This window comes from Struthio camelus, chromosome 7 (assembly GCF_040807025.1).
Source record: "Struthio camelus isolate bStrCam1 chromosome 7, bStrCam1.hap1, whole genome shotgun sequence".
Taxonomy (NCBI): domain Eukaryota; kingdom Metazoa; phylum Chordata; class Aves; order Struthioniformes; family Struthionidae; genus Struthio; species Struthio camelus.
This window is the reverse complement of record NC_090948.1, coordinates 19,514,224-19,525,842: the sequence shown is the minus strand read 5'-3', so window position 1 is coordinate 19,525,842 and position 11,619 is coordinate 19,514,224. Positions and strand designations below refer to the sequence as shown.

Below are 11,619 nucleotides of genomic sequence, written 5' to 3'. Positions count from 1 at the left end.
CTATGCTCTCTTCCTGAGCTGCATTGAATGATCTTCAGCAGCAAGTTGGTGTTGGTGTCTCACGAGTGATGCACTAGATGTATGTAAAAAAAAGACTATTTTAACTTTGAGTTTGTAATAGATTTTCATGCCAAATTCAGAACTGCTGTAATTTAACAGCCGTAGGTAGCCTCCTAGGAGTTGCATGTGCTACACCAACTGAATTTGTCCTGCCACATTCAAAATTCCCTGAATTTCAAGAGTATCTGTTATTGAACATCATTGCAGGATAGGGGAAAAAATGACTTCACATTCAGTAGCCTCATTCAGAAGAATGGAGAAATTCACTGAAGATCAAATAATTGGACTTACAGTGGAAAGGCTTGACAGAGATACAAAGAATTCATGCAAGTGGTGTGTAACGGTTCAGATATAGAAATGATGCTAGCTGAAATAAGCTATGCTTCTAGCTTTCAGCACAGTGATGGCCCAAGTGTCATACCAGACATTTGTTTTGTGCTGCTTCAGCATGAGGTGGAGAAAGGCCTTTATATCAGCTTTTATTCTGTTGATTCCTCTGTAAGTTAAAAAAACCCCACCAACAACAAGCACTTGCAACTACACACAATACAAAGCCCCATCCTACAACCAGATCTGTATAACCAAACCCTTTTCTCTGGGTGGAGTCCTGTTTAAACCAGTGGAGCACCACATAAATGCAAGGATCTGTCTAGGTGATTGTTTATAGGATTGGGGTTAAATGCTATATTTTTATTGAGAACTTCTGATTACATGTAAAAAACACCTGATCTTTAATATTGTGCATCTTCCATGCAGTACAACACTGCAGTATGCCTGTTTGGGTTTATTTTATATGTGTATAGTATATACACAAATAAAAAGTATCATCTGCAAATAACATTTGGAATGTGAAAGACACAAAATGTAAACATTTTATTTGGCAGTTGTTTCAAACAGGTGAATAAATAAATGGAAAATTACATCTTAATATTCTTTATAGCAACAGATGCAGTTGCACACATATTTACATACTGTGGATGCAAAGAACAGTTAATTTAATTTCTTTTTGTTAAAAAATGCAACTTCCAACACCACTAGACTTGACAATTAAAGATGAAGATACTAGTAATACTTTGTTCTAGCAATCTCAACTTTTAAAGGCATTCATTTGGAAGTAAGATAAGAGAGTCATCATGCATTTAGTTCATTTTGTCCACTTATGGTAGAAAGTCTGATGTAATCTCAGAATTAGGAGTGTCATGCGCTTAAGTCAACTATGACATGTTTATAAATCAGTGTAGTTCCCTTAAAACTTGAAGCAAAGAGAAAATCTCGTTTATCGATGGAGACATGTATGAAAGATCTTGGTGCCTGTATGTTTAATTCTTGAAACTTCACAAATTTTGCTTTTTCAGCATCCCAATAATAGACTTGAGTGAAAGAATAATCACTTCCAAGAATGGCATATTGATAATTACTTATCTGAAGTGGTTGGAATACCATTGACCCTCGGGATGGCATCCTTTGTAAATCCAGGAATGCTGAACCACCCCATTTCATTACTTTAGAGTCCCCAATAAATCTTGTTAAACAAATGTACACATCCTCTTTCACTTTGAAATGTTTCACTGCATATGCATCTTCCATATCTTGGATATCGAAACGCTTAACAAATTCATTTGTTCCTTTGTTCCATTGATATATTACAGGTCTTTGGGAACTACTTGATAGAATTAAATGTGGTTTGCCGGATATTTCAAGATACTCCACATCAGTATCTCTGTACCAGGCATGCAGAGACTGATGGGAATAAAATCCATTCCCATTCCATTTGTAAACAGTGGTGAAACCAGCTTTCGAACTGTCTGCAACAACAAAATACCAGTCTTCAGCAATCCTGAAAGTTTCAATGTCATTGGGTTTTCGGATTTTAAGGATTTCAATATCTTGAATTTTTATAAACTTATTAGCAAAAATATCTCTTTTATATATGTGGGAGCCTCCAAACAGCTGCGCGACAATGACATACAGCTGACTCTCAATAACTATAGGTTTACACACAACAGTTGAAGTACCTATAAAGAATAAAAGTAAAAGACACAGTTAGCACCACTTTCTGCATCATGTGTCATAATGTTATTTGGCAAGCACTGTTCATACCTGTAATGTTGTCATAATTCCTGAACATCACTTCTACATGGTCCCATTCAAGAAAAATGCATTTTCCAGTAAAAGGCTGGGCAATAACCACATGCTCATCATTCATGTATGAGAAAGTGTCTACTGACAGAGATTGATATGGCAGGGACTGATAAACTTCAAACTCTGCAAAAGCGCACACACACACAACACATGATAATTGTACAGAGAGATACTTTCCCTGCTGTACTGAAAGCACATCTACTTAACAATCTATTACAAATCACATTATTTAATCACTAGTCCAATTTGCTTATTGATGAAGGAGCACTACAACCTGCTTTTCATTCTTGCTCAATTAAAAGAGCTATTATTGTATGTCCCAGTTCTTCAAGTTCTTATATAACATATTAAAGTCTGAGTACAAGCTGCAAGACCCCACTCCCAAATTGTTCCCATGTCAGACTTACACCCGCACAGAATTCATGTTGATTTTAGTGAAAGGTCCATCAGATAGGCAGCCTTATTGCAAACATGGACCCTATATTAAAAAAAATAGAAAGCTTTGATTTTAATTTAACAAGATTAAATAATTGGAAGCACATTACCTGTAATAATGCAATCAAATTCTTTTGGAGAGAGGCTATTGATTTTGCGCTTCTTATATTCTGGTGGGCTTTCACAGTAAATGTCTTCAACTGTTGCATTGGTGCTACCCAGCCATTCCACTAACCACTTCAGTTTGCAGTCACAATTAAATGCATTTCCTCTAAGATCCCTACAAAAAATAAATCATGCATTGAAAATAGGTAGTTAGCTGTTGTATTTCTCCTTGCAGGACAACAACAAATTGGGCTCTTGTTAAATATGTGCCCTCTTGCTTTTTCTGAATTGGTACTTCCCTGGCCTAATTTGTCCTGACCCATCAGAGAGTTAGTGAAATCTACATACCAGAACCTAAAGAGATTTAATTTTGTTAAGGAAATCTTAGCAAGAGCATTGCAGAAAACAAAATAGCCATTAATGTACACTGTCAGTCAGTATTTGCTCTCTCCGTTAGAAGACATCATTTAGGGTTTTAGGAGACACAAGCAAAGGAATTCTGTTAAGTCTTTTACAGTTGTCTTCCATCACATTTCAGAAAGTATGTATAGGAATGGGGAAGTGCCAGGACCTGACTGCGTGACCAGCTGGCTGGGATCAGTCATGCCAAGCAATGCTGCTAGATACACTGGCCGTCTCCACAACCTCCTCCCGCAGCTCTGCGGTGTGAATTCAGCCCGCCGTGCTCATACAGGGAGCAGACAGAGGGTGTTCTGCACCCATCACCCCGAGTCAGGTGAACCAGAAACTAGCATATTGTAAACAGGCCATATTTCAGTGAAGCAACTATAGGATTTATCTGCTTGTTTATATTTTGTATTTTTACTCATATTTAAGTTATATGTGTAAACAAGTTCATGTTTTAGGGTGGTTGCAGTTAGATTTAGTATGGGATATGGCACTTATTAAGACACTGAAACTTTTGTGATAAAAGACAGCCTTCCCAGAAATATTTGGACGTCAGAAACGTTACTTCCATGAAACACCTCCCCCCATCCCTCCTATCATGCTCTCTCAGGCATTCCCAAGGATGTTTCCTTCTTTTTCAATAAGTCTTCACAAATACGCGGATCTCTTACATAATTACTAACAATATTACTTATCTTTGTAACTAGTGAAATATTACAAAACTAAAACAAACGGTCACAACATTAGACAAAAATCAAGCCTATATTTGCTTCTATAATCTCTATTCAACAATAAGGAGGTCCCATTAATGATTATTGGCTTGAATGGTCTTCCAAAGATGCCTCTTTTGTATTTTTTGGTATAATTAATAGTTTAAGAATTGAAGATTAACAAAAATACCAAACCAAAATATTTTGCAATCTCTTCCAGTCATGAAAAGGGAACAGCCTGTTTTCTTTTTCTTTTCTAATTAGTGTTTGATAATAAGAAAGTGATGATTTCTTACACATTCGTTAAAGAATCCAAGCCTTTGAATATGTCTTTTGGAAGCGTTTGGAGATTATTATTTGCAAGACTCCTGTAAAAGAAGATATTTCAGTATCAGTGCTAGCTCATCAAATTACACATTTGTGCGAGGTGTAAGGCTGGGTTTTATTGGCTTTTTTGTTTTCATAAAATAAAGAACCCTAGTATTCTCCAGCACTTAGTTCTAGAAGACTGCTTTCAAGAATAGCTCATTTACTTTGTGACTCTTTCTTCCACTAAAATATCATGCCTCCTCCTGCTTTCTTGACTCTTCAGCAGCCTTATAGCATTTACAATGCTTCACTTAGCAGGGTAAAAAGTGCAATCACCTCTGGTGTTTTGCCAACACCATTATTTTAAAACAATTAGTCATGATTGGATCTACTAATGTTTTCCGTATGAGATACCAATGCGTAGCATTCATATTACTGCAATCTTCTGCTTTCTTTTCTCTCTGCTGGAAGCAAAATCAAAATCTTAGTACTAGGTTTCATTCTATTGAACTTAGGCTTCTTTAGTTCCTATGTTTTTGCAAATATGCAGTAATAGACAAGAAATTGTTGATCAGCATGAATTTCTTTCCTGGAACATGTATGTGTGTGTGTGTCTGTGTGTAACCAGCAAAAATAGTTCTTAATTCCCTATTTTTAAATCAATCTTCAACTCAATGACTAGTCCAGCTAGTAAGAGTGAGAAGGACATGTGAGCAGGCTTTAAACAAAGAATATATTAAATTTCATTCAGGAATGTCTGTGCAAGTCCACCAAAGATCCTGGGTTCTTCTAGGTGTCACAGAGGGCATGACAGGAAGAGAATAATGTTACAGGGTATAGTTTAGGCCTCCTATGATTAACAAAATTATTATTGATGAGAAGAAATGAAAATGGAAAGAAATTCTCCTATAAGATCCTAGTTAGCTAGTAAGATTTGGAAAAGCTTCAATTTTTACTTGTAAACCCAAAATGTACTTAACTACAATTTCTCTACCCAAGTAAAGCCACTTAGGCATATACTTAAATTCAAGCCCAGATACAGACCTACTTCTGAAGCCAGTGGGTCTACTGCATCATTTAAAATTAAGTGCTCTTTGCTTTATCAGGAATAATAAATTTGGGATTCTATTATTCTATTCTTACTTCACTGTTTTCAAAGTATATCCGACTGCAACATTACTTGGTATATGTATCATGTGCTTCACTTACGCTTAGTTTTACACGCAAGAGCAATTCTCTAAAAGTCAGCTAAACTCATATGAACAAAGCTAAGTAGGCTTGCAGGCCTACAGGTTCAGCACCCTATATATTGTTTATGACTTGGTATTTATATCAAACTGAAAGGGATGATAGACTAGGAAGTGCCAGTGGTTCACCACTGCCACGGGAACCTGACTGAAAGAAAAAGTACGCAAGGTTTATATATTTGCCAATTTTTGGATTAAAATTGTGCATTTTGTATTCCATGTAGAAAGCATACCTATATGTTAGAAAACATATTGTCATGTCTAGATGGTGCTTTGCATAGTACTCGGTTGATAACTATTAAGAATAATAGCTGAGTCGAGCATGCAGTTATACTTAGGGACACATATTTTGCAATTCGAAAGAAATGCGTAGAAATTATTTCCCAACCCTAAATGTAAGATTTTGACATTAAATTAGTAAATTAGTAGAAAAACACAATTGTGTTAATTTTTTTCTTAAATCTAATCAAAACAGCAAATTAATTATGGTGCATAACAATAAATACTGGATGGCTCTATTTTACAAGGAGGACACAATGTAATTATTAAAGTGAATTGCATAATGAAACTACAAATGTTTGGATAGTTCGCTGCATTGCAAAAATTATGTTGTGAGAAGGAAGTGAACAGATTAAATAGAACAAAGTTCACATTCTCCTCTACCTTCATGGTACCTTCTCCTCTACCTTATTTACTCTGATTCTTCTTAATATATTTTAATGTATCAAAAGTACTCTCCTGTTTCTCAAATGAGAAATGCCTCAGAAGGCCAAACGATTATTCTTAATTTGCATGTACAATCTGTCCCAAAGGGAGGGGAGCAGCTCTGCAAAGAGATTGAACTAGTCACATTCTGTTGTTTATGGACCTGCTTTTGCAGTTATTTTGTCTGAAAAATTCTCATTATCCTCATGAATAGCACTCCATGTGCAACAGCAGCATGATGCATATATCTATCTCCCAAAAATGTGCGTGCAAGCACATGCAAACCATAATGGCTTCTCAAACGTGATTCTATCTTTTGCATATGGTTTCTCTTTCGAAACTGTTGAAGCATCCCCAGAAACCAACACAGCAGTCAAGACAAGATGTTACTCTTGGACTGTATGCTCTGTGGAGAAGGAGCTGTGTCTACCTCTGTGTTAGAAAAGCAATTTGCTCACTGGCAGTAACAGCTACTAAATAAATAAATGGATATAATAAATAATGTACTGGAACCTTCTGTGAATATAGAGCTATTCATGCGCATAAATATTTTGAAGATAGGGTCTCAGTTACCAACCTTATCCTGTTATCTCCCTTTTCTAACGATACTATAATTATGCCTATACCTATAATATGGATTTTTATAGGATGTGCACAACCAGTTTAAACATCTTTTTCCCCTCTCTTCACTCTTTCCCCTTTGTCAGTCCTAGAGGCTTTCTATAAATAACCTTATATATGTGAGTAGTCACGGTAAACTCTGTTTCCGCGAGTTGAGAGTCTAGTCCATTCTGACCGAAAAGGGAACAGTAAAGGGTTTTATGGTACATTTACTATGCGGTGCAGTATTTGGTGAATTGCAGTTAAGCTATTATACTTAAGCATTAACTGTTTAAAGTTGAATCTCTGCTTTCTCCTATGTCTAGATTTATGAAAGAAAAAACTAAATGATCCTGTTTCAAATCCATCTTGGAGGTTATTATGTTAAAGCAAAAAGGTCAGGATCCACTCCCCGGCCTATGACAAATACCCCAAGATATATGCTTGCAAATGCAAATGCTCAGAGCTGGGTATAAATCCGTGTCAGGCACAACCCATGTGTGCCGATTTAGCCCATGTATAGGAAGTGCATTATATAACCCAGCCTCCTTCTCTTACTGTATTTTGTATTTTTAATGTTGTTTTCGAGTGTACATTGTATTTTTAATACATTTACCACTTGTGAAAATAAAACTGATAGAACATAAACCTGACCTAACAGCAAAGATAGAAGCCTATTTAAAAACTCCCTTGCTAGATCAGACCTTGAGGATGCCACTCTTGTATTTGCAGTTAAACGTCACAGGTACTCCTTGCCGGTGTGTGTTTCACCTCCTGCGCGCAGCGGGCGAGATACCTCTGCCAATCTGCCCATGGGAAGCTTTGCTTCTAAGAGCCGCATTAGTACAGAGAGCTCCTGTGGCTGATTTAGCCTCGCCGCTGCCGCAGCGAGGGGCCAGCGGCGTGTCCGAGGGCGAGGGTCTGGCTATGCTTCCAGAGAGCCGAACGGCTGCGTGGCAGCAGGGGGGATGCTAAGCAGGCCCTGGTGTTGGCGCTCGGGGGACTCGCAGACCCCGATCAGGGACTGTGCTAGCTGGTGCGTGGGAGAGGACGGGGGCAGCAGCGTAGGGCTCTGTTGCCGCTTCTGCTGAAGTCTAATGGCTGATTTTGCCATAAAGCTATGGGGAAGAACTGGATCGGTAACTCATAACAGACAGAGAATTGGTGCAACTCTCATATTTAAAATTGCTAAGTGTAGGAATTTCCAAACTTGATTGGATCAAAATCTGCTGAGTATGGGCAGTGCTTGAGGTGGAGGCAGCTACAGACGGTGGTAGCTGGTCCCCAGCAATGGCAGTAATGTGCTCCCGGATCCACACTACACATACTTGAGAAGAGACACCCTTCCACCCCTCAGCTCCACCTTTTTCCTCGCTGAGTCCCAAACGGGGACTCAAACCCATTCCCTCGCTCTCCTATCTCACCTCATCAGTGCCAGTTTCCCGACCCATCCTGCTTTCTCCCTGCTCCTCCAAGCTCTGAGCAGAGAAAGTCAGGGAGTTATGGCCGTACACTGCTTGGGAGCTGTTTGGGAACCATCCTTCTATACATAGCACAGTTTGGAAGTCTTTGGTGGAGACACAAAGATTAACAGTCAAATTAAATGAATATTAATATCGCTTAAACAAATGTGAATGGTGATATATCAGAATGCTAAATTAAACAACACAGTGGTTCAGTTACTATATTAAATATACCAAGTAAATATATTCAACCACTTTTACTTACAGGTGAATTAAAGATTTCAGTCCTCTGAAAGTATTTCTTGAAATTGACTTAATGCTGTTGTTCTCTATGAACCTGTAATGGGTCGTAAAGTCATTCTGGTCAAAGCAATGCCTGGAACTTGGAAGCCCACCCACTCTATTCAATAATGCCAGGAAATATCATTTTGTCCACTCACAAATATTCTAGATGAGGAAGGCCCATGAAAGCATCATCACTAATAACATCAAAAGTGTTTGATGTAAACAACCTGTGTAAAGAGATGCAAAACAAAACACTGTTAGGTTATTAGCACCTTTAGAAAATGGTCCAGCAAGCCAACGTAGGCCAAACTTCTATTGACCGGTTTTGTGTTTTGTCTGTGTAAGCACTACAGGATCATAAGGCTGCAACACACTGCCGATATATTGCACCTTTAGTCTGTTGCAAATGGAAGATTTCCAAAGGACCCAACAACTCGTTGCTTTGCAGACTGGGGCCACCTGATAAAATTCCATTGACTTCTGTGGGATGTAAGCGTGGGTTTATCATGCCTTTAGAACAGCAGGATTGCACAACAGTCAGTGAAGACATACCCGGGTGACAGTGAAATGTCCAAATACCACAGAAGCCTAAACTGTGTGGAAGAACACTTACTTTTGACGCCAACATAAGACAAGTATCCAGCTTGTTAGCTAGACATCAGGTTGAATTTGTACGGCTGGCGGGTAAGATAAACCTTTAACTTACAAGCTATATTGTGAGCTTATATGACCTGAGGGTACGGAGAAGTCACTGAGGGAAAAAATGGAAAATCTCTTATTGTCATTTTAATTTAGTCAGTGTTCAACTCAGAACTATTTTTAAGACCACACTTTACCTGTTGGAGATAGCTCTTAGTGTGCACATATATTTTTCACCTGTCTAGCTGTAAAAATACTAGCAAGATGGTTAATTTCACGTCATCTTGTAGCCATTAAAAATGGACTAGCATTGATTTTTCCAGCCTTACTTATGATTCAGCTATGTTTGCATTTGTCCATTTTAATTCAGCTCTGGCCTGCCACACCCTTAACATGGTGAGGCATCGTCAAGTAAGGCAAACTTTACTTTCCCCAGTGGAACAATAGATGCACATGCATATTTTATTCAGTTGGGCCTGATGGATACATGGACTTACATGACAACGTCCCCAGGCATTCAGTGATTCAAGATTTCAATACACTTAATGAATTAATCTCTTCTATTGAACTTTGCCTCAAAAATAAATTTCACTTGATTTATTTTCTTGCTCGGCTATTGCAAACTATGCTTTTTGCATTTAAAATGTGTTCCTATATCTTTACAAAAATATAAGCAGGAAAGTCTTCCCCTTTGTCAGACACAACAAATACTTCTCTTTCTTAGAGAAAATAAGTATTTCTATAAAATCTCTGGACCAGAAGACCCATTTAGTAAATCGGCTGCCTGCAATTAATTTTACTTTTCTGATGAGGTTTCGCTGGGTAATTCTTATTTTTCTGCACTCTTCCCTCCTTGTAATTCACAAGAATAGAGTAGTATCTCTTTAAATAGCATAGTAGTTTAAATAATGTAATAGCTTCAGAGATCACCAGGCTTATAGCATAGGTCTTGCACTCAGTGAGCTCATTTGCCTCCCATCTCACACCTTCCCCCCTTTGCTCTGATGGCTGTCTCACATTTACATGATGCACAAAGTGGCTTTTCTCGCACGCGGTGACCTTAAAGGCCAGGTTTGCCTCATCTGGGATCCACCAACTAGCTCCTTCTGGGGTGGGGGCAGAGGCTCGAGGTACTGCCCTGCAGCTAGGGACTGCATTGCTTAGCAGGAACCATGTGCTGTTAGCAGGTACAAATTCGAGCGCCACAGTTACCTCCCCTCTTAGGTGTTTTCAGGTCATCGGTTTACAAGGGCCCCCTCGGCACATTGCACGATACACAGGGTTACATGTGCTGGAGAGCAACGGAGGGAGATTTTGTCTACGCTTAGGGAACGCTGCTGCTTGACACTTCACCGTATCTGTGTAGGTTGTTCATGTTGTTCTTGTCACATGAAGAGCACAGATCGTACCATCCCTCAAAGAAGCAAGGCTCTCCTGTCCTGAACACTCTGCGCTGCTTTTCTAGACGGACTGAAATGGGACTTCTGCACAGCGGTTAGCACAGTAGGACCATGATTTTTCTACAGACCATTGCCACTACTACAGTAAAAATCATCGTAAATAGTAATAGAGGCAGATGTATTCCGCGCTCAGAAATATGTCTGGCATCCTGGAGATACCAAGTTAACATTTGGACCTTAAAAACATTATGCTGGAGACTATTACATAAAAAATACGGCTAGGCTGCTAAATCTTGCTATTGGCTAAATTAAACCTACCAATACAGCTATAACTATGCCAAGCTGAAACTTAGTTTAATTTTTAATTACCCTGAGTTTTGCATACATATTCTTATTTTGCTTACTCTGTCTTCTTCCAAATGTGGCGTTTTTTCTTTCCCGCTTACAGAGCGGAGTGTTGGCCCCACAGCTACAATCCTGCTTCTATGTGCCGTATTTAACGAGGGCTCATTTGTCTTAGATCCAAAGCCTGACACTTTCCAAAGATGGCAAGCAGCTCAGCTACCATGTTAGAAATATATCTGGAAAAGTATTCAGTAATAATTTGAGAAATGCTAGGTAGAAGAAGTAAGTAATCTGTGAATTGTTTGCACCATTTTAACATGTCGCTTGTGAAAGCTCATCATGGAGCAAAAACTGCTCTTCTGCCTTTGTTGCAGCACTTTATTAGCAGCAGCTTAGAGCATGCATTTCAGTGAAGGGAAAGGCAGACCATGCAGATTATTACTATCACCGAAATGCCAAAAGCCAGCGCCAGAGACTAAGACCCCACTGTGCTGGGCACTAGATAAACTCAAAATCAAAAGAATGCGTCTGTTCTGCTCCACCCTACCCAATCCTGCCTTCGCTAGCAGTGGGACTGCTAAGCGTAGGTGGCATATCGTAGCCAAGAGAGATGATTATGATGTCCTACTCACTCTCTCCAGGCACAAGCACAGTACAAATGCTGCCATTTCTTTTTTCTTTCCTTTGAAAGGCACGCTGCAGGAATTATGTGAGATTTGTCCCTTTCGTGACCACCTTGGAAAATCTTCTCAGCATTAAAGCACAA

At 38.9% G+C, this 11,619-nt stretch overlaps 1 protein-coding gene across 6 annotated transcripts in view; it reads right to left on the bottom strand.

The window, feature by feature from the left end:
- Positions 1-900: 900 nt before the first annotated feature.
- The window catches only part of LGI1 (leucine rich glioma inactivated 1), a 32,554-nt gene continuing 21,835 nt past the window's right edge, over positions 901-11,619 (bottom strand). For 5 of the 6 annotated variants that reach the window (XM_068950060.1, XM_068950057.1, XM_068950058.1 and 2 more), the window contains 6 exons: positions 8,625-8,696; positions 8,450-8,521; positions 4,157-4,228; positions 2,748-2,917; positions 2,161-2,325; positions 901-2,075 (listed from right to left, as the gene is read on the bottom strand). In XM_068950060.1, coding sequence (XP_068806161.1) covers positions 1,258-2,075; positions 2,161-2,325; positions 2,748-2,917; positions 4,157-4,228; positions 8,450-8,521; positions 8,625-8,650 — 1,323 coding nt within the window. In that variant the 5' untranslated portion in view covers positions 8,651-8,696 and the 3' untranslated portion in view covers positions 901-1,257. The remainder of the gene's footprint in view (positions 2,076-2,160; positions 2,326-2,747; positions 2,918-4,156; positions 4,229-8,449; positions 8,522-8,624; positions 8,697-11,619) is intronic. The other variant, XM_068950059.1, reaches the window with a different exon arrangement.